A 22560-nucleotide genomic window follows, 5' to 3' on the forward strand; every position below is an offset into this window, starting at 1 on the left:
GTGTCTGTTATTTCCCATAGACACTGAAGGTTTGTCCTATCCATCATCATTCTCCTTATTTGCAGGGTATCTGTCCCTAACAGTTTCTTCGATTTCACCCAACTCAGGGAGCGTTCATCAAACAATCTTTGTTTTCTTATTTCTCGGTTGTCCATCCTACAGACGTGTCCCAGGTATTTTAATCGCTGGTGTAAGCAGAAGGACTTTATCACTTTTGTCTCAGTAATGCGTGCAGGTCTGCATTTGTGAGTTTTAATCGCCAACCCGTTATTCAGCCTCCCAAATCTGTATGACCACACAAAAAGAACACACTGTCCTTTGATGTTCAGAGGAAAGTTTTCCCATACTTGAGGAGGTTACTCCACAGACTGGCGGCTGTGCTCCATTTGGTCAGCCAGGCACAAGACTGGGTTCCCCAGGGTGTAGCTGTCCTAATGACGGAGGTGTGAGAGGCGACTGGTCTTACCAGGACTTATCAATGCCTTGTAACCCTAGTATAAAGCCAGTTGCATGTCACACAATTTACACCCCAAGTTGAATGATTGTTTACGTTGTATATCATTTGCTTAGTTTTTGTTTACAGGTTTTCAGGTCTTTCAGTAGCTAATAGTGAACTTTCCTGGCAGAACTAAAGTCCTGTTGGATGGAGAGCCAACGTGGAGGCAGCTTATTAACTGGATGTGAGCTGATTCACAGCAGAGACCTTTTTGTCTCTGTCTGTGTGCAGGTGGTGCTGAAGGTGCTTGCCGTGACGCTGCCCTCCATGTTCAGCATGCTGCTGGTGATTCTGGTCATCTGGCTTGTCTTCAGCGTGATAGGAGTGAATCTGTTTGCAGGAAAGTTTTCTTACTGTTACAATGAGACTTCAGAGGAGCTTTTCTCCTTTTACGTGGTGAACAACATGACTGAATGCTTTTCACTGATGGATCAGAATTTCTCTGAGGTCAACTGGAAGACGTGGACGTTTAATTTTGACAATGTGGGGATGGGTTTCCTGTCGCTGCTGATCATGGTCAGTGTGAACACTCTAACTTGTTAGTTAGAATGCATAAAACCATCAACTGTGTGGAAAAAACATAACCAAGCTAACTAAAGTCAGTATCATTTAGTAATACAGCTTGAATTCATTGTTTTTCTAATGAAACTCTGTGTTGATTGTGGGTCAGGGGACGTCTTCAGGCTGGATGGACATCATGTATGCAGCTGTGGACTCCAGACAAGTCAGTATACACGCTGGATCAGTACTGTTACTGTTGCTGTTATTACTGGTATATTACTACTGTGTGTGTGTGTTAAAACCACTGTGTGTGTGTGTGTGTGTGTGTGTGTGTGTGTGTGTGTGTGTGTAGGTGGAAGACCAGCCGCACTACGAGATCAATGTGTACATGTACCTGTACTTCATCTGTTTCATTATCATCGGCTGCTTCTTTACGCTGAACCTCTTCATTAGAGTCATCATTGATACGATCCACCAGCAGAGACACAAGATAGGTCACGCACACGCACACAGTTGGGCATCAGTCTGTAGAAGCTCCACAGTGTTGGCTGAATTCGTTCTTCCTGTTTCTGTCAGTTAACTTTGCTCTTGTCTCTCATCTCTACTTCGGAGGGAAACATGTTTTTGTGACGGACCAGCAGCAGAAATATTTGAGCACCATAAAGAAACGATTCTCTGAAAAACGCAACAAAACTGTTCCACAACCTCAGGTCAGTTCAGATATAGTTCTTCAGTCTTTGTCAACTGCTGGCTGATTTTCATTTTTAGCCCAGTCCTTGTACCCGACCACTTTCAGAAGATTACCCAACTCTGACCCATTCAGGCATAAAAGAGGCTCCTAACTCAAGGGATGAACTAATGTTGTGTCCACACATGATGCACAACTCAGGAAACAACCAGTTTCAAGTTGTATCTTTGAGCTCTTTTGCTGAATTTGTGAAAAATGCCAAAGTAATGGGAATCTAAGGAGCTTGGAAAGAGAACCGTTAGTTGTTTGAAGACGTTTCAGCTCTCATCCGAGAAGCTTCTTCAGTTCTAAGGTCAAATGGTGGAGAGTCCCAGATTGAAACCCAGTGGGAGTTTCCCCCCAAAGAGGTACAAAGGACCCCCTGATGATCCTCTACCTAATCACATGAGCCAAGGTGTGAAAACGGGTGTGGGTCACAATCAGCCAGGGTTTCGGGTGAGCTCATGGTGAAACCCGGCCCCACCCTGTCATGTGATTTCCTGAGGCCAGATGGCCCAGGATGTGAGTGGGTGTTAAGGCGTCTGGGGAGGGATCTCAGAACTGGATTATAGATGGCAGAGAGTTGTAAACTCCAGGTGGACTTACAGTGGGGCAAAAAAGTATTTAGTCAGCCACCGATTGTGCAAGTTCCCCCACCTAAAATGATGACAGAGGTCAGTAATTTGCACCAGAGGTACACTCCAACTGTGAGAGACAGAATGTGAAAAAAAAACACGACGAGTTGAGTTTATACCAAAAAGTTCTACTTTGGTTTCATCTGACCACATGACATTCTCCCAATCCTCTGCTGTATCATCCATGTGCTCTCTGGCAAACTTCAGACGGGCCTGGACATGCACTGGCTTCAGCAGCGGAACACGTCTGGCACTGCGGGATTTGATTCCCTGCCGTTGTAGTGTGTTACTGATGGTGACCTTTGTTACTTTGGTCCCAGCTCTCTGCAGGTCATTCACCAGGTCCCCCCGTGTGGTTCTGGGATCTTTGCTCACCGTTCTCATGATCATTTTGACCCCACGGGATGAGATCTTGCGTGGAGCCCCAGATCGAGGGAGATTATCAGTGGTCTTGTATGTCTTCCATTTTCTGATGATTGCTCCCACAGTTGATTTTTTCACACCAAGCTGCTTGCCTATTGTAGATTCACTCTTCCCAGTCTGGTGCAGGTCTACAATACTTTTCCTGGTGTCCTTCGAAAGCTCTTTGGTCTTGGCCATGGCGGAGTTTGGAGTCTGACTGTTTGAGGCTGTGGACAGGTGTCTTTTATACAGATGATGAGTTCAAACAGGTGCCATTCATACAGGTAACGAGTGGGGGACAGAAAAGCTTCTTACAGAAGACGTTACAGGTCTGTGAGAGCCAGAGATTTTCCTTGTTTGAGGTGACCAAATACTTATTTTCCACCCTAATTTACGAATAAATTCTTTACAAATCCTACCATGTGGATTCATGGATTTTTTTTTCACATTCTGTCTCTCACAGTTGAAGTGTACCTCTGGTGCAAATTACTGACCTCTGTCATCATTTTAAGTGGGGGAACTTGCACAATCGGTGGCTGACTAAATACTTTTTTGCCCCACTGTAAATGGCTTCTTTCACTCCTCTTTTAAACATCTGTCCTCTCTGTCCAACATGTGAACATTGGAATCCTCGAAAGAGCGTCCTTTCCCCCGTGTCACCTATTGTAGCCAACTTAACTCTCTTCCTATTGAAAAAACAAAAGTTGTATCCCAGATGGCCGACTTCTAAATGGCCACCATGGTCACCACCATGGTAGACAAACTGGCAGCTCTTACTGTGGTGGCATCTGTCATTTTTTTCAGTGTGGTATGTTGGAGCAGCAGTTTATCGGCAGCTGAGAGGAAGAGGTTAGATAAACTCATCAGGAAGGCCGGCTCTGTTCTGGGATGCACCCTGGACCCAGTGCAGGTGGTGGGAGACAGAAGGACTTTGGCCAAAATAACATCTCTGATGGACAGAGTCTCCCACCCCATGCATGTAGATGTTGCTGCAGAGCTGCTTCAGTGACAGACTGCTGCATCCTCAATGCATGAAGGAGCGTTTCTGCAGGTCCTTCCTCCCTGCAGCTGTCAGACTGTACAATCAGAACTGCTCCCAACAATCATAGGTCTGCGCTGTAACTGCAATAATTTAATCAACCGATTCGCACAGCAACCTGGTTTGCCTCTTAGCTGTAGTTAATTTTATTTAATTTAACACTAGATTTACTAACCCTGCGCAAATTTGCGTAAATCCCCTGAACCTAAAACCTATTAGAATTACTGACTTTTTTATTTTCTGGCGCAAGTCCCAAGGTGTTATTCAAACTGGGGTGAATAAAATGAATAAGGCTGGGCAGCATCACCTCATCCCCCATCACACTGAACACTGGTGCTCCACAGGGGTGTGTACTGAGCCCTCTCCTGTACTCACTCTACACCTACAACTGCACGGGCACTAACAACTCCAACATCATTGTGAAGTTTGCGGACGACACTACAGTGGTGGGTCTTATCACCAAAGGTGATGAGACGGCCTACAGGGAGGAGGTCAGCGCCTTGACCCACTGGTGTCAAGACAACCATCTCACCCTCAACGTCGCAAAGACAAAGGAGTTGATAGTGGACTTCCGGAGGTGCAGAGAAGTACACACCCCCATCACCATCAACGGCGCTGCTGTGGAGAGAGTGAGCAGCTTCCGGTTCCTTGGGGTACACCTGGCTGAGGATCTTACGTGGTCAGTACACACAAACAAAACAGTGAAGAAGGCGCAGCAGCGCCTCTTCTTTCTCAGGAGACTGAAAAGATTCGGCATGAGCCCCCGCATCCTCAGGACCTTCTATCACTGTGCCATTGAGAGCATCCTCACTGGATGCATCACCACCTGGTATGGCAACAGCACCGCCTACAACTGCAAAGCTCTCCAGCGAGTAGTGCGGTGCTCTGAACGGATAATTGGAGGTGAGCTTCCCTCCCTCCAAGACATCTACAGGAAGCGCTGCCTGAGGAAAGCGGGGAGGATCATCAAGGACTCCAGTCACCCCAGCCATAAACTGTTCAGACTACTTCCATCAGGAAGGAGGTTCTGCAGCATCCGGTCCCGTACCAGCAGACTGAGAGACAGCTTCTTCCATCAGGCCATCAGACTGCTGAACACTTCATAGTCACCTCAGCTTCACTTAAGAGAACTTCAACATTTTGCACTCCACACTGTATATAAATGCCACTGTTTTGCACATGTCCAACTACCAACCTCTGTATATTTTATATATTTTATTTATTGTTTATTCTATTTAATTTTTAAAATATGTATAGACACACACACACGTAGATATTTATATTTAGTATACACATTCAGTAATGCACATACACTCTTATACTGTACATATATTTATTCATATAATTCTCAGATTTACCCATTCTTATATTTTGCTTGTTCTTATGTTATTGTATTTTAACACAACTCTGTTGCTTGTGAAGCTCGCACACAAGAATTTCACTCGCATGTACTGTACCAGAGTACCTGCACATGTGATGTGACAATAAAAGTGATTTGATTTGAAAGTTCATCTCGCTTCCATCGGCCCAAAGATGTTTCTCAGACCTGTACACGCTCCTTTAGATGTTTTCTGGTAAAATCTATTCTAGCACTTCTTGAGTGTAACCAGTAGTTTGCATCTTGTTGTAAACTCTCTGTATTGATCGTAGACTTTCAAAGAGTTTCACCAACCTCCTCAAGAATCCCCTTGACTCAATTAGATGCTCTGATCCTAAATACAACACCTTGAATCAGTTTCAGGTTTTGTAACTGCTCAAACTTTCATTGAATAATGAGGGAATGGGCTTTACTGTTTGTCACCTTTGAGCCTCTGAAAACGGGGGACTGCATGAAACAACAGTTGATGGAATATTTTTACAAACCTTTAAAACTCACGGTGTGCAGACACTAAAATACGCATCAGAGTCCAGATACTTATGGATATATGTTCATATGTAGCACGTGAAGGCACGTATGGAGGCGTTGCAGTAATAAAGGTAATGAATGTTAGAGCTGTCAGATTAATGACTGTAAGGACGAGTCTCATTTTGTGCAGTAGAGAGAGTCATCAGCTGTCAATCAGACTCTTACACCAGCCTTCATATATTAGCCTGTTGCCTCCTACTGTGGAGGTGAAGAAACAAATTCTGTTTCAGCAGTGATTAAGATAACATTGGATCACAAAGTTTCTCCTGTAAGAGGGTTTTTACTGAAAACTATTTGCAGTGTCAGCAAACCGACTGACTGCCGGAGTGTTTAAAGCTTACGTCTTTGTCTCCAGAATTGCTGCCTGGCTTGGCTGTTTGACCTGGTCACCGCTCTGTACTTTGAGATCTTCATGGTGGTGGTTATCTTCTTCAACATGGTGGTTCTAATGGTGGAGACTGATGATCAGAGTGAGGAGAAGTCACTTGTCCTGAACTGGATCCATCTCATCCTTGGGGCCATCTTCCTTGTTGAGTTTATCCTGAAGATCATTGCACTCAGACAGCATTACTTCAGAAATGTCTTGCACATTGTGGACTTTGTGGTTCTCACTTTGTCCATTATAGGTGAGTCCTACACACAGAAACAATCTTCTTTTCTTATCTGATCTCAGTTTGGTTAGTTACTGCAAATGTCTGCGGGCTGTAACAGGAAGTACAATGTTCCCTGTTTTTACTCTAAAGTCAGTCCGTGTCATGGTTTCTGCAGTTTAAAATGTCTTTGCCCTCTTCCTGATTTCCTGATGTTTGTCACACTTACATGTTTCAGATCAAACAATGAAAATATTTGTCAACGATAACACGTGTAAACGCAAACTGAAGTTTCTAAATGAATGTGTTTATTATTAAGGGGAAAACCCCCCAAATCCAAACCTGGCCTGTGTGGAAAACCTCCACTTATGGCATCAAAAGCAGAAGAAAGAGTGTGGTGTGTCTGTGTTATTTCCATTGTTGTCTAAAGCATTGGAGAAGATGGTCCTCTCACAGACGCAGGCCTCCTTGGATGCAAATAATATCAGCGATAAATTCCAGTCTAGCTTTAAACCACGCCATAGCACCAAAACAGCGCTGCTGAGAGTCCTTAATGGCCTTCTTTTATTTGCCGACTCAGAGTGCTCTACGTTCTTAGTTTTATTGGACTTGACCTCTGCCTTTGATATGGTTGACCATAATATCCTCCTATTGAGGCTTGAGCACACAGTAGGCATAATGGGTAATGCCCTGAACTGGTTTAGATCGTATCTGTCGGACAGGTCTTACATACTTACTTGCTCTTCCTCTGTTGCTCCCCTCTACTGTGGTTTGCCCCAGGGATCTGTGTTGGGCCCTATGTTGTTTTCATTGTATATGCTGCCCCTAGGCTCTGTCTTAGAGAAGTATAATATCTCCTGTCACTTTTATGCTGATGATATTCAAATTTACTTTTGGCTCTCTGGTGATGTTTGGTCATCAGTACACTGTCTGCTAGAGTGTTTGAGAGAGGTCAAAGATTGGCTCTCTGATAACTCTCTTATATTAAACAAGAAGAAAACAGAAATCGTGCTGTTCGACAACCATATTTCACAGGGCCAATTTGCTGATACTCTTGGACCCCTTGGCACCTTTCTTTCTGGCACTGTTAACAACTTAGGTGTCCTCTTAAACAGCTAAGTTTGACAAACAAGTATCCTCGGCAATGTTCCCTCTAAGCTGCACGCATGGGCAATTGCGCACTGCTGGCACAGTCTCTGCACACAAAAAAAGAAATCGAACCTGAATTGAAATTAAATTTAAAACTTTAACAATCCTGTTCTGCAGTGTTAGTCAGTGACTGGCTGCTCCCGTATGTGATCAGAACGATGCCACCTTATCCCAAAGTCCAGCCAATGATGCGATTCACATTCGTATATACGCAGCCAATCAACGTCGCTGACAGGCTCTGACAGCGTCCTTATGCGCCGACACCGGTGTTTTAGCGAAGCAGCTGCTGTGGAGTGAAGCCACGTTAATGACAACGTGTACAACCATTGGAGATGTGAGCAGGACAGACGGAACAACTGACGGACAAAGTGTGGACTTTATACCAGTTTTTAAATTGTGTTGATCGGCCACGTAAAACCAGAGTTATGATAAAATATCTGCAGTGTTTGTTTTCCTCCCTGAATACTGTCGTTGTTTATATTTACTGCAGGAAGAAACGGTAAAAACGGCGTTTTATAAGGAAAACGCTCAAAAGCCTGCGAGCAAAAACAACACCAAAAAAACCCACCCTTTCCTATTGGTCGAAAAATATACCATGTCGACCAAAAAATGATATGGCAACATGGCCTTTAGTTGTTTAGGAAGGAGGAAGTTTTAGGAGTGACGGCGAGAGAGGGGGGGGGGAGAGAGAGAGAGGGGGGGAGAGAGAGAGGGGGGGGGAGAGGGGGGGAGAGGGGGAGAGGGGGGGAGAGGGGGGGAGAGAGAGAGGGGGGGGGAGAGGGAGAGGGAGGGGGGAGAGGGGGGGGAGAGGGAGAGGGGGGGGAGAGAGAGGCGGGGAGAGGGAGGGGGGGGAAGAGAGAGAGATTTGAGATTTGTGACGTTTAGCGTGTTTGGAGTGTGTAGTTAGTGTGTAGTTAGAGTGTAGTTAGAGTGTAGTTAGAGTGTAGTTAGAGTGTAGTTAGAGTGTAGTTAGAGTGTAGTTAGTGTGTAGTTAGTGTGTAGTTAGTGTGTAGTTAGAGTGTAGTTAGAGTGTAGTTAGAGTGTAGTTAGAGTGTAGTTAGAGTGTAGTTAGTGTGTAGTTAGTGTGTAGTCAGTGTGTAGTCAGTGTGTAGTTAGTGTGTAGTCAGTGTGTAGTCAGTGTGTAGTGAGTGTGTAGTTAGAGTGTAGTTAGTGTGTAGTGAGTGTGTAGTTAGTGTGTAGTTAGAGTGTAGTTAGTGTGTAGTCAGTGTGTAGTCAGTGTGTAGTTAGTGTGTAGTCAGTGTGTAGTTAGTGTGTAGTTAGTGTGTAGTTAGTGTGTAGTGTAGTCAATAGTTTTGTTGTGTGTCAGAACAATGAGGCGCCTGCTGAGTGTTACAGGTGTTACAGCAGTGACACATCTGCTGCTGTCAGGCCTGCAGGTATCAGGCTGTTGTTCTCCTTCATCTCATAGTGGACAGAAATTATTTTTTGGAGCGGCACAAATAATTTGTGTGGCATCAGATTTGATGCAGAACAGCTGATTGTTCTGTAAATAGTTTGAAATGTTTGTTTAAAAAAACGCTTTGGCTGCATTTTTAGGTAAACAGCTGCAAAAAACTTTGTTGTTTGCATAACTCAGTTACTCTTTTGAAGAAGTAACTAAATAATTAATTGCCCAACATTGGTCATTATTTACTGTATTTTGCAGACAGAGTTACAGGACTCTCTCCCACAGAGTCATACTCATAATACAAGTCAGAGCTTTATAAAAAAAAAAAAAAAAGAAAGTTGTGTTTTCAAAACTGGAGTTCAAGTTATTTTTACTTCCAATAGTGTTAACATGCTACAAAACCAATTTTTCTAAAACATTGTAAGTGGCCTAAAGCAGTTAATTAAAAGTCGTCTAAGATAAATGTAAATGCTGTAATTTGATTACTTTAATAAACCATGTAAATTGGATGGATTAGATGCTGGCGTGACCACAGTGCACACGTCTGCTGGTGCTCACAGTGGTCCAAGAGACGCTCAGGGAGTTTGTGTGTTCGCTCAGACACGTGAAACATTAGAGGGAACATTGATCCTTGGTAGTTAAATCTAGTTTTTACCAACTGCGTCAAATATCCAAGGCCAAGCACTACATAGGACCTTGAGAACCTATCCATGCATTTCTGACCTCTAGATTAGACTACTGTGATTCCCTTTACTTTGGTCTCTGCCCTTCTTCATAGATTGCAGCTTGTCCAGAATGCTGCGGCACACCTTTTGACTGGAACCAGAAGGTTTGCCTCTATTACCCCAGTCCTCGCTGACCTGCATTGGCTCCCTGTCAAATACCACATTGAGTTCAAAATTCTCTTGCTCACCTTTCAAACCATAAACAATACTGCGCCGTGCTACCTCATTGAACTCCTTAATCCGTATATCCCCAGGAGAGCCCTAAGATCATCAGGACAGTTACTCTTGGTGCAGCCTAGATCCCAGCTAAAGACCAGAGGTGACCGTGCTTTTGTCCTGGCAGGCCCTAGCTTCTGGAACAATCTTCCTGCTGCCGTTCACGCCTCTGATTCCATCCATTCATTTAAATCACAGTTAAAAACTTAGCTGTGTGGCCGAGCGTTTTCGGTTAGTCAAGTGCACATTCCCTATATTTCATCCAGCTGTTATTTATCTTCTATTGATGTACCACTGTATGTATACCCCCACTTTATATTTATGAATACTCAGTGATTTTATTTTCTAAAATACACTCTGATGTTTTATTTCTTATTTTATCTGTATTTTTGTTTAACCAGCTTTTCTCAATTCTTAGCTTATTTGTACTCTGTTATGGTCTCATATCTGTTATGTTTGAACATTTTTATGAAGCACTTTGGTGTACCTTCGGTCTTAAATGTGCTATACAAATAGTTGTTGTTGTTGTTGTTGTTGCAGGTCTCTTCTTAGCTGACATCTTGGAAAAATATTTCGTCAGTCCCTCTCTCTTTTCTGTTATGCGATTGGGTCGTTTGTTCACCTTATGTGGAGCATTCCCTCACATTCGGTTTGCCAGAAGGATCTGGATGCTGATTATGGGCTTTGTGATGTCACTTCCTGCCCTTTTCAACATCGGCCTGCTCTTCTTCCTAATTGTGTACACATTCTCCATCATTGGGATGTTTAACTTTGCCTACGTGAAGCATGAGATGATGATCGATGACATGTTTAACTTCAAGACATTTGGAAACAGCATCATCAGCATGACTATGATCACCACGTCCTCGGGGTGGGACGGCCTGTTGAGTCCCATCATGAACACGCCTCCAGACTGCGACCTGCGATTACCTGAGCCTGGTAACTGCGCCAACCCGACGGTGGGGATTGTTTTCTTCAGCTCCTACATCCTCCTCTTCTGCCTGCTGGTGATCCACCTGTTCATCGTTGTCATCCTGGAGCTCTTCAACACAGCGAGCCCTGAGGACGCTGAGATGCTGAGTGATGATCACCTCCAGATGTTTTATGAAACCTGGAGGAGATTTGACCCCAGTGGCTCGCAGGTCATACAGTACAGGTGAGACTGAGCTCGGTGACGGTTTCTAACCTTAACACTAATCAAAAATGGTTCTGCACTATAATGGACTCCACTGTAACAGTCTAATAGTCTCTAATGGACTTTAATATTTTCTAATGTGTTCCCCAGTGAGCTGGCAGACTTCTGTGATGGTCTCCAGGATCCTTTGAGGATTCCCAAACCAAACACCATAAAACTGACTCACTTGAATCTGCCTCTGTTTCCTGGAGACCAGATCAGCTGTTTGGATGTTCTGCGCACAATTACTACACAGGTAAGGTCACCTGGGACGGGCTGCCAACATTTTGATATGTTTCTTAAACTCTGTTTGCTTAAACTAAAACCACTCTAAAGTCTTCTCCTTAAATGTTTACTGAAGAATTTTAGGTTTCCTCTTTATTTTCATCTTGTTAATCAACCAAAGACCCAGACATTCATTTGAAAGCCTGATGCTTAGCCTCGTCCACCCCAGCTGTAAAACTCAGAAACCAGTCTTACTTGTTATCATCTATCGTCCACCTGGGCCTTACACAGAGTTTCTGTCTGATTTCTCAGACTTTTTATCTGATTTAGTTCTCAGCTCAGATAAAATAATTATTGTGGGTGATTTTAACATCCATGTAGATGCTAAAAATGACAGCCTCAACATGGCATTTAATCTGTTGTTTGACTCAATTGGCTTCTGTCAAACTGTAAAAGAACCCACCCACCACTTTAATCACACTCTAGATCTTGTTTTAAGTGGGAAGAAAACCTCCGGGCCCAAACAGGCTGAGGGAGGTGTAGCCATGTGTTGCTACCAGGTAGGCATGACTAAAGATACGCTGAGGAAAAGAGTCAGAGATTATATGCCTACTGAAGGATATACCCTGGTCAAAAAAACAACACCAAGATTCCTCACAGCATTACTGGTGGCAAAAGCATTGCCCTCCAGAGTAAGAATCTGCTTAGATACCATGGTACTAAAAATTTTTGTATAACGTTTAATCTGAATTTAGAAGCAGAAAATTAGAGGTCATCCAGGTCTGATGAAGACCCTTGAGAGGTTGGTTCTAAACCATCTGCGCCCCCTGGTGTTGTCTTCATTGGATCTGCAGTTTGCTTACCAGCCTGGCATCGGGGTGGAGGACGCCATCATCGACCTCCTGCACCGAGCTCTGACTCACCTGGAGAAGCCTGGAAGCACTGTGAGGATCATGTTCTTTGATTTCTCCAGTGCTTTCAACACCATCCAGCCACAACTTCTGAGGGACAAGCTGGAGCTATCAGGAATGGACCACCACATGTCCCAGTGGATACTGGACTACCTCACAGGACGCCCACAGTATGTGAGGACACAGGGCTGTCTCTGACACGCTGGTCTGCAGTCCGGGGGCCCCACAGGGAACTGTGCTGGCACCGTTCCTCTTCACCCTCTACACTGCAGACTTCTCCATCAACTCCCCACGCTGCCACCTACAGAAGTTCTCTGACGACTCTGCCATAGTCGGCCTCATCACAGGTGAGGACGACTCAGAGTACAGACAGCGGACTCTGGACTTTGTGGACTGGTGCCAGCAGAACCACCTGCTGATCAACGCCAGGAAAACCAAGGAGTTGGTGGTGGACTTCCGGAGATGCAGACCCACCACACTGACACCGGTGAACATCCATTGGGATAGTGGACTCCCACCTGGTGGGAGTTATGGGGTGTCTGGCCCATTGTGGATAGGTACCTAGGTGTTCACCTAAATAATATATATATATATATTTTTTTTTTTTTTTTTTTTTTTTAAATGACATCAGAAACAGCAGTATGCGACATTACGTGATGGCAGAGCTTCAGTTCATCCTTTGTCATTTTTTTTTTTTTTTAATAAATAGGACAGGGGGAATGAATGAGAGAGAGAGGGGGAGAGAAAGAAAGAAAACCCAAGGGGAGAAGAGACGGTGAGAAGGGGGGGGAAGAGAGACAAAAAAAAAAAAAAAAAAAAAACTCCTGGGTCACCTGTATGGAGAAAAAAAAAAACAAACAAACAAACAAACAGAGGAGACAGCAAACAACAAAGAGCAACATAATAATAGAGAAAACAAAGCACCATCACAATAAACTAGCTAGTCATAGATATCAGTATTTACTAAGTAATAAACGATATTGTGCAGCACGCAAGATAGACAGTGCACAGTGTGCTTTGAGGCAGCAGCCAAGAAAGCTTTAGTCCGCGTCTGTGAATACCCATGTGTGCATACCTGTGTGGATCAGCATGCTTGCATTCCAAAGGTTTCTCCATGTAATGATCTGCTAGGGAGTGTGGGGGGGCCACAGCCCCGTCCTCCAGGGTGTGAAGCGGGTATGGAGGAGATCAAAACTCCAGACATCCAGAGGCCCCCAGAACACAAGAGACCATGGAAGACCAACAGAGGGGCAGCCGCGCCACTGTTCCAGTAAGAGCTGAGGAGAGTCCCAGATGAGGGCTCACCCAGCAGCCGCGGAGCAGAAGCCAGGGGGGGTTGCAGTGACGCGCCCGTGAGCTCCGCCGGCCCCCAGCTGCGCCTGAGTGACCGAGCCCTAGGCCGAGAGGCCGGGGGCACCCCACCTCCAAAGGGGCCCGAGCGAGCCCCAGGCCCCAGGCCCCGACAAGCGGCCGCCAAGGAGTGAGCCGGTGTGTACCCGGACGCCCACCCCCAGACACAAAGAACCACCAACACACCGACACCTGAGGGAGTCCGCCACCGGCAGGGGAAGTGGTGGTGGGTGGAGATAGGCCTCCAAACCTTGGAGGGCCTGAGGTGTCCCCAGAGAGGTGGCGTCTGATACCCAACCTGACATATAGACACAGACATACAGGCACACACAGACACAAACATCCATTCCCACCCTCATGCTCTCATATGCACTCACTCCACACTCAACCAACGTGGAGACAGACATAAAGAGACGCTGTACACACAATCACACTCCCCAAGCGTACTCTACAAACCGGGTCTAGGTACCCTTGCCCCTGGAGGGGGGAATTGCACCCAGACCCAGGTGGTGTTACCCTTTTCCCTGCGGTGGGGAGAGGCAGACCACCCCGACTCCGCAGCAGCAGGGAGGCCCCACACCCCAGACCGCAGTCGGACGGCCAACTCCTCCTACTAGCCCTCCCGCTCCAGCAGGCCGCAGAGAATGGGGGTGGGAGAAGACTCCAAACCTCCCTCCACCCGCTCATTGTAGTGTTGATGCATATGTGTTCTAAGGTGCAATTAAAACCCAGGAGGGCATGGAGCTACCTGCCAAGGAGCAGCAGGTAAGCGCATAGTCCCTCCTGCTAACCCTCAATGTCTACGTGTATTTAAAATTGAGAGGTGGGCAACGACGTCAGGGGTGAGGTATACACCCTGATGGTGATTTGGACTCCGTGATTGTGCCCACCCCCAAGATCCTATATGTATGTGTAATGAGAGTGTGAATAATGTGAATGTCTAAGTTGTGGGATAAAATTGAGGCAGAGGCAGCCAGAAGGGGACAGGGGGGGGGGGGGTAGCCTCCTCTGCACCCTGGTGACATACCCCCACTCCAAGGCCCTGCATGTGTGGGTGGTTGTGGAGGAGCGGGAAGAGGGAGGCAGCTGGAGATGGGGAGGGAAGGAAGGGAGGGGCAGGTAACCCCTCCCTGGGGCCAGCTCCCCCGCTGACCCCAGTAGGCACTCCCACCCTCCGCGACCCGCCAGGGAAGGGGGGCCCAGGCCCATCAGACCGGGGCCCAGTGCAGTAGCGCCCCCCGGCTCCACAGAGCCCTGGACAGTCCACCCAACCCCACCACAGAGAAAACTGCACCCACCCCACCAACCACACATCTTCCAGACTACATAAGACGGTAAACGCCCAGGCTGAGATCTTCCTCCACCTCTCCTGTATCTCCCCCTCCTGCAGAGAGTTCCTGAGAGAAGAAAGCTCCTGCCAGATGTGACCATCCCCCCCACCAGTTGAAGAGCCCCCCAGGCGGCTCGATGCACCGGCGGCACCCTGCTCCAGGGCCGGGCCCCCATGCACCCACCCGCCCACAACCCCGGCAACACACCAACCAGGACCCGAGCCCCCGAGGCCCGGCCCGGGCCCCCGCCCAGAGACGGAGCGCCCCCAGAACCTCACGCCCATCCCGGACCCACCCAGGGGCAGCCAGGTTGCCAGGTCAGTAACCCACGTCCGTCAGCACAGACCCTCCCCTAGCCCCGCTGCACGCAGCTGCGAGGAAACAGTCACCTGAGAGCCAACAGAGCCCTCAACCGGACGTGACCGCTACCCCGGGTTGAGCCCCCCAAGGAAGATGCCTCCGGGGAACCCCCCGACGCCCTAAGCCTGTCCCTACCCCCTCACCAATCACAACAGTGAAGGCGGGACCAAACTATGACCCCCCACCCCCACTAGGTGATGGAGCTGATAAAAGGGGCCCAGAGCAACTGATCTGATGTGGTGGCAGAGGCTGTGTCAAGACTAATGTAATCTAATAGATAATTTCTATATTGGTTAGAATTAAGATTATTTTTATTTTTCCAGTTCATGAGGACTGTTTTCTTGGCTATGCATAGGGCAGTGAAGATCATATGGGCTATATTCTTTTCTGAAGTGACATTATCTAAGCTGCCCAACAAACACACTAAGGGGGAGGTTGGAATGTTACATTTCAGACATTTTGATAAATCTTCACATATCTCGCGCCAAAACTTTTGCACTGGTGGACAGAACCAAAGAGCGTGGATGTAATTGTCTGGTGTATTGCCTTGACAGTGTGAGCAGTTGTTGGAAGATGTAAAGCCCATCTTGAACATCCGATGACCTGTATAGTGCACTCTATGAAGTATTTTGTATTGTATTAATTGCAGACTGGGATTTTTAATTAATTTAAAAGTTTTTAAGCAAATCTGAGACCAGAAGTTTTGGTCTAGGTTGACTGATAAATCTGCTTCCCACTTTGCAGTAGGAAGGGATATTGATTCATCTAATTTAGAAAGTGTTCTGTATATTTTAGATAATAATTTGGGGGATTTAAGAGTAAGAAAATGTGCCGCACTTAGTGGTGTTTGTAATTCAACTTGACTGAGGTTAAATTTCTTTTTTACTATGGATTTAATTTGTTGATATTCTAAAAACCTTGTCTTGTTGATCCCATATTGTTTAACTAGTCTGTCAAATGGAATAAATTCTGTTCCCTCTAATATATGTTCTAAGTATTTAATTCCTTTGCAACTCCATTCTGGGAAATTAATCATATTATTGTTTTGTAATATGTCAGGGTTATTCCAGATAGGTGTACGTTTGCATGGGATTAATGAAGACTCCGTTATTTTTAGAAACTCCCACCATGCTGTTAGAGAAAAGCTGATGTTGATACTTTTAAAGCATTCATGTCTTTTGATGTTTGAGCTAATAAATGGTAGGTCTGAAATCTCTAGATCCTTGCATAGTGCCTGTTCAACATCTAGCCAGGGCTCAACTAAGAAGGTATGTTTTAACCATTCTGAGATGAACTGAAGCCTGTTGGCTAAGAAGTATTGGTGAAAATTAGGCAGATCTAATCCTCCTCTATCCTTGGTTCTTTGTAGCGTTTTTAAGCTAATACGCGGGGGTTTATCTTTCCAAAGGAATTTGGAAATATATGAATCCAGAGATCTGAACCAATCTTGTGATGGTTTGTTAGGGATCATCAAAAATAAGTAATTTATTTTTGGCAAGATCATCATTTTTATAGTGGCGACCCTTCCCATGAGTGATATGGGTAAAGATTTCCATCTAGTCAGATCACCTTCTACTTTCTTTAGAAGTGGGATGTGGTTTAGTTTAGTTAAGTCTGAAAGCTTAGGAGAGATATTAATACCTAAATATTTAATATTTCCGGATTGCAGTGGGGCAGAGGAAGAATTATGGAAGGAGCAGTTAATGGGGAGAACTGTAGATTTTGGCCAGTTAATTGAATAATCTGAAACTCTTGAAAACCAGTTTATTAAAGTAATTACCTCAGAGAGGTTGGTTTGTGTGTTTTGCAGAAAAAGCAACACATCATCCGCATAGAGACTGATTTTATGTTCTATGTTCTTACATTTTATGCCCTTAATTGTTGTAGCCTGTCTAAATGCTGCTGCTAGAGGTTCGATAAAAATTGCAAAAAGTGAGGGGGAGAGTGGGCATCCCTGTCTGGTGCCCCTCAGGAGACAGAAGCTGGAGGATGTCTGGTCATTTGTTCTGATACGAGCCGTTGGGGAATTGTATAATATTCTTATCCAGTTTATGAAAGAGTTTCCAAAACCAAATTTGTGTAAAGTTGCGAATAAAAATTTCCAATTAACTCTGTCAAATGCTTTTTCTGCATCTAGAGATAATATTATGGCTTCGATGTTTTTATCGTATGAGTAGTCTATTAAATTAAGTAATCTACGAGTGTTTGTTGAGGAGTGCCGACCTTTTATGAAACCAGTTTGGTCAGGATGAATTAAGAGGGGGGTCATTTTCTCTAATCTCTTTGAGAGAGCTTTGCAGATTATTTTAAGGTCTACATTTAAAAGAGAAATTGGACGATAGCTTGAGGGAAATAAAGGGTCTTTGCCTGGTTTTAGCAGGAGACTAATGTTGGCAGAATTCATATTTGGTGGTAGTCTGCCCTTTTCCTCGATTTCCTGCAACATGCTGTGGAATACTGGTGCCAAAATTGTCCAGAATTCTTTGTAGAATTCTGCAGGGAAGCCGTCTGGACCTGGAGCCTTATTATTGGGCATACTTATCAGGGCTTCCTGGAGTTCACTTGGCGTCAGTGGCGAATCCAATTCCATTGCTTGACTGTCTAGTAATTTTGGAAGAGTTACGTTGTCAAGAAACAGATCAATTTCATTTTTAGATGGGTTTATTTGTGGTGAGTATAAAGTTTCATAGAAATCCCTAAAAATGTTGTTTATTCTTCCAGGATCATATATTGTGTTCCCCGATAAATCTTTAGCAGCACATATAGTTGTTTTTTCTTTATTTATTTTTAGCTGGTTAGCTAGAAATCGACCTGATTTGTTACTGTGTTCAAAATTCTGCAAGCGAAGTCTTTGTATAAGGAATTGTGTTTTTTTATTAATAGTTTCATTTAATTCTAGTTTTGTTTTGCATATTTTGTTCAATGTTTCCTGATCTTGGTGGGACGCGTAGGCTTCTTCTAGTGATTTGATGTTTTTTTCTAATTCCTGAATATTTTTGTTTTCTTCTTTCTTTTTGTGTGATGAGAAAGAAATTATTTTACCTCTCATCACAGCTTTCCCTGCTTCCCATAGAACAGAAGCAGATATTCCGGGAGTGTCATTAAAGTCTAAATATGAAGTCCATTCCTTTTTAAAGTATTTAATAAAGTCTTCATCTTTAAGTAGTGATATATTAAATCTCCAGTTTTTACTTGGCGTAGTATTATTCTTGTGCATTAGTGTTAAAGATACAGGAGCATGATCGCTGACAGCTATAGAATGAATCTCAGTGTCTGAAATGTCACTCAGCAGTGAGCTGCTGACCAAAAAATAATCCAGACGAGAGTAAGAGTGATGAACATGCGAGAAAAAAGTATATTCCTTACTGGTGGGGTGAAGAGAGCGCCATGCATCGCAAAGACCAAAGTCGTTCATATACTGTTTGATTATATTTGTGGACTGCCAATTACGCTGAGTTCCTGTTGTGTTGAGCCTATCCATTTCTTCATTTAGTCCAAGGTTGAGGTCACCGCCAAGAATGAGTGTGCAATCAAGGTGTTCAGAGAGTGCACTAAAAAAATCCGTGGAAGAATGAGGGTTCATCAACATTTGGACCGTATATACTTACAATACATAGTTTTTTGTTCAATATTGATAGTTTAATAATTAGAAATCTACCCTCTGGATCTATAACTGTATCGAGTACTGTAAAATTAACATTTTTATGTATTAAAATTGCTACTCCCCGTTGTCTAGAATTATAACCGGCTGCAAACACGTTAGGAAACTCAGGTGTTTTAAGTTCATTTAAACCTGTGACAGGTTTGTGAGTTTCTTGTAATAAAACAACATCTGCCTGTAGTTTTTTAAGCTGGTTAAATATTTTTAACCTCTTTCCTCTGGTGCCAGCTCCATTTACATTCCATGTGACAAACCTCAGCATGCCCATAATTGTGTGTGTATGTCTAATGAAGTATGCTGGGTGTTTCGTTTAGACAGGTGGAGAGAATATGGAAACATCCCTTGTTTGTAAATAGAAAGAGAAAAAGAAGTGTGGTGAGAGGCTCCATAAGTCTGACTATGTGTGTGAATATTCACTAATATGAACAAGCGTGGCTTGCTTATGTGTCCTGCAAGTCTGTGCGTGCTGTGAGGCTGTTGTGAATGTGCTGCCGTTGAGCTGATGTGTTTGCGTGATCGTGTTGTGAAAATATGGAGAAATAGAGGGTGTTGTTTGTAGGTGAGTGGGGAAGTAGGTGACCACAGCAGTGAAAGACAAGAGAAAGAAAGAAACCACATGAACTGTGAGCGACAACAAAAAAAAAAAGGAAACGAAACGGAAACATTCCAATTAAAGCAATGACGGAGGGTGACGGTGTTATATCTGCTATGACATCCTACTGATATTACTAGGTTAAACACATTTTAAAGGAGAAAGTGTGAATGAATAAGAAAAGAGTGTAGCGGGTTCTTATCTGGAGTGCAGTCAGTATAACCACGGTGTGGTGCCGGGGTCGCGGTACAGCTGTCCGTCCACGTAGAGCCGGTCCACAGCGATGACAGCACGGGAGCCTTTCTGGATAAAGCTACGTCGAACTGGGAACAGGACCTTGCGTCGTTCCAGGATCTCTTTGGGGAACTGGTCGTTCACGCTGAAGTCCGTTCCTTTCAGCTCTCTGCCGCGACTCTTCACCTGTTCCTTTTGTTTGAATTGGCTGAATTTGGCCACAATAGGCCGTGGTCTCCCGGTCCGCGACCGCGCGCCCCCCAAGCGATGTACTCTATCGAAGTCGATGTTCTTTACGGTGTCCTCCGGCAGCTTCAGGTGGATTTTAATGAAGCTTTTCACCGTTGCCTCTGCGTCCTCTCCGGCAGTTTCTGGAATACCAGAAAACACAAGATTATCTCTCATGCTACGGGCTTGTAAATCGATAACGGACTCTTTTATTTTTTTATTTTCAATGTTTAGCTGGGTCACGTTATCGGTGAGAGATTTAACCGACTCCCGTAGCGTGGCATTTTCAGCGGCAAGCGTTTCCACCTGCCGCTGGCTGAATTCCAGGGATTCTCTCAGAGATTTAAATTCCCGGTGTAAGATCTCCACCAGGGACAGCCTCGCATCGAAACTGGACAATCGCTTGTCGATGGACTCCAGGATTTCTGCGATGTCTTTGCCGGCAGGCGATGTTGTACCGGGGGAGTCTGCCTGGCGACTTCTCTTCGATGACGGCGTCTCGATTTTGGCCGGGGAAGATGCACTCTGGGCCTTATGCATTACTAAATCTTGAAAACAGCGGTCGATGTAATCTTGGAGAGCGTCTAAACTCTCCCCGTTGTCCTCCAGGGTGTTAGAGATGATAAAACAGATGTTGTTAGTTATATGACAATTGATTAGTATATTTGGTAATACTGAAGCTTGGAAAACCTTTGTTAAACTCTATGCTACCATTTGCTTTTTCTCCGCCAAAATCTCCGGCGTCTGACGTCACCTACAACATCACTTCCGTCACTTACCTCTAATAGTTTAACCTGTTCACCTAAATAATAAACTGGACTGATGCTCTTTACAGGAAGGGTCAGAGCAGACTCTACCTGCTGAGGCGGCTGAGGTCATTTGGAGTCCAGGGAGCGCTTTTAAAGACCTTCTATGACTCTGTGGTGGCATCTGTCATTTTTTACAGTGTGGTATGTTGGAGCAGCAGTTTATCGGCAGCTGAGAGGAAGAGGTTGGATAAACTCATCAGGAAGGCCGGCTCTGTTCTGGGATGCACCCTGGACCCAGTGCAGGTGGTGGGAGACAGAAGGACTCTGTCCATCAGAGATGTTATTTTGGCCAGAGTCTCCCAGCCCATGCATGTAAATGTTGCTGAACTGCAGAGCTGCTTCAGTGACAGACTGCTGCATCCTCGATGCATGAAGGAGCGTTTCCGCAGGTCCTTCCTCCCTGCAGCTGTCAGACCCAGCCAGGCTTGTTTTCTATGAGCCTGGGCCACATAAACCAAACCACAATCGAGCCAGATATGGCATGCCATCGCATAAACAGTGCCAGCTATGCCAAGCCTGGCCCATATCTGGATGACACACGTCTTATCATGCCAGAAGTCAGCCAGCAGTGCCGGCTTGATGCCAGATCCGGGCCAGACCTGCTTGCTATGTGGGAGGAGGATCACACTCCTCAGCCTCCCTGGGAAAGTCTATGCCAGGGTGCTGGAAAGGAGAGTTTGTCCGCTAGTCTAACCTTAGATACAGGAGGAACAATGCGGTTTTCGTCCTGGTCGTGGAACACTGGACCAGCTCTTTATCCTCTGAAGGATACTTGAGGGTGCATGGGAGTTTCCCCAACCAGTCCACATGTGTTTTGTGGACTTGGAGAAGGCATTCGACCGTGTCCCTCGGGGAGGTGCTGCGGGACTCTGGGGTGTCTGGCCCATTGCTACGGGCCATTCGATCCCTATATAACCGTTGCAAGAGCTTGGTTCGCATTGCCGGCAATAAGTCGGACTCGTTCCCGGTGGGCGATGGGCTCCGCCAGGGCTGCTCTTTGTCTCCGGTTCTGTTCATAATTTTTATGGATAGGATTTCTAGGCGCAGCCAAGTGGCGGAGGGCTTTCACTTAGGTGGCTTCAGAATCTCATTTCTGCTTTTCGCGGATGATATACGACGAGGGTATACGACTGTGGAACTCTCTTCATTATAATTTAAAGAATTGTATAAGTTTACATTGTTTTAAAAAGTGTTACATGCTTAAAACGATAACTCAATATGAAGAATGCGAATGAAATTGGAGTTCATTGAAAAAGGATCCTTTATAATTTTTTGTTTTATTTATTTAATTTTATTTTTCTCCCTGTTACTATGTGGAGTGGTATATTCTGATTGTAAATTTGTTGTTTGGTTTGGGTTAGGACCGGAGAGAAATGTTAATATTAGTTTGTTCCCTGATTTTTGGTGCCCACTTGTAATATAAGTTGGATTGTAGATAGGGGGCAGGGTTTAATAAGAATATTTTCTTCTTCCTGCTCCTTTTCACACATGGTTGTAGTGCTTTGTTGATAGAAAGTGTGGTTGGTTTGTTTGATCTGTTATACCAAGTGTGAAATAAATAAATAAATGAAATGAAATGAAATGATGTGGTTCTGTTGGCTTCATCGGGTGATGGCCTCCAGCTCACACTGGAACGGTTCGCAGCCGATTGTGAAGCAATGAGGATCAGCACCTCCAAATCTGAGGCCATGGTTCTCAGCTGGAAAAGGGTGGAGTGCCCAGGATGAGTTCCTGCCCCAAGCGGAGGAGTTCAAGTATCTCGGGGTCTTGGTTGCGAGTGATGGGAGAAGGGAGCCGGAGACGGATTGGTGCTGCGGCCGCAGTGATGCGGGCGCTGCACCGGTCCGTCGTGGTGAAGAGAGAGCTGAGCGTAAAAGCGAAGCTCTTGATT

General features: G+C 45.1%; 1 protein-coding gene across 1 annotated transcript in view; it reads left to right on the forward strand.

Moving 5' to 3' along the window:
- Positions 1 to 22560, forward strand: part of LOC146666949 (sodium channel protein type 4 subunit alpha B-like) — a 54414-nt gene that overhangs the window by 26163 nt on the left and 5691 nt on the right. Inside the window, exons 22-28 of the mRNA XM_085415099.1 lie at positions 728 to 1012; positions 1167 to 1220; positions 1350 to 1487; positions 1603 to 1707; positions 6062 to 6332; positions 10335 to 10950; positions 11080 to 11224. Coding sequence (XP_085271225.1) covers positions 728 to 1012; positions 1167 to 1220; positions 1350 to 1487; positions 1603 to 1707; positions 6062 to 6332; positions 10335 to 10950; positions 11080 to 11224 — 1614 coding nt within the window. The remainder of the gene's footprint in view (positions 1 to 727; positions 1013 to 1166; positions 1221 to 1349; positions 1488 to 1602; positions 1708 to 6061; positions 6333 to 10334; positions 10951 to 11079; positions 11225 to 22560) is intronic.

The sequence above is a fragment of the Rhamphochromis longiceps genome, linkage group LG7 (genome assembly GCF_057381845.1).
Source record: "Rhamphochromis longiceps isolate RC_006_pf linkage group LG7, R_longiceps_female_GT1.1, whole genome shotgun sequence".
NCBI classification, from domain to species: Eukaryota; Metazoa; Chordata; class Actinopteri; order Cichliformes; family Cichlidae; genus Rhamphochromis; species Rhamphochromis longiceps.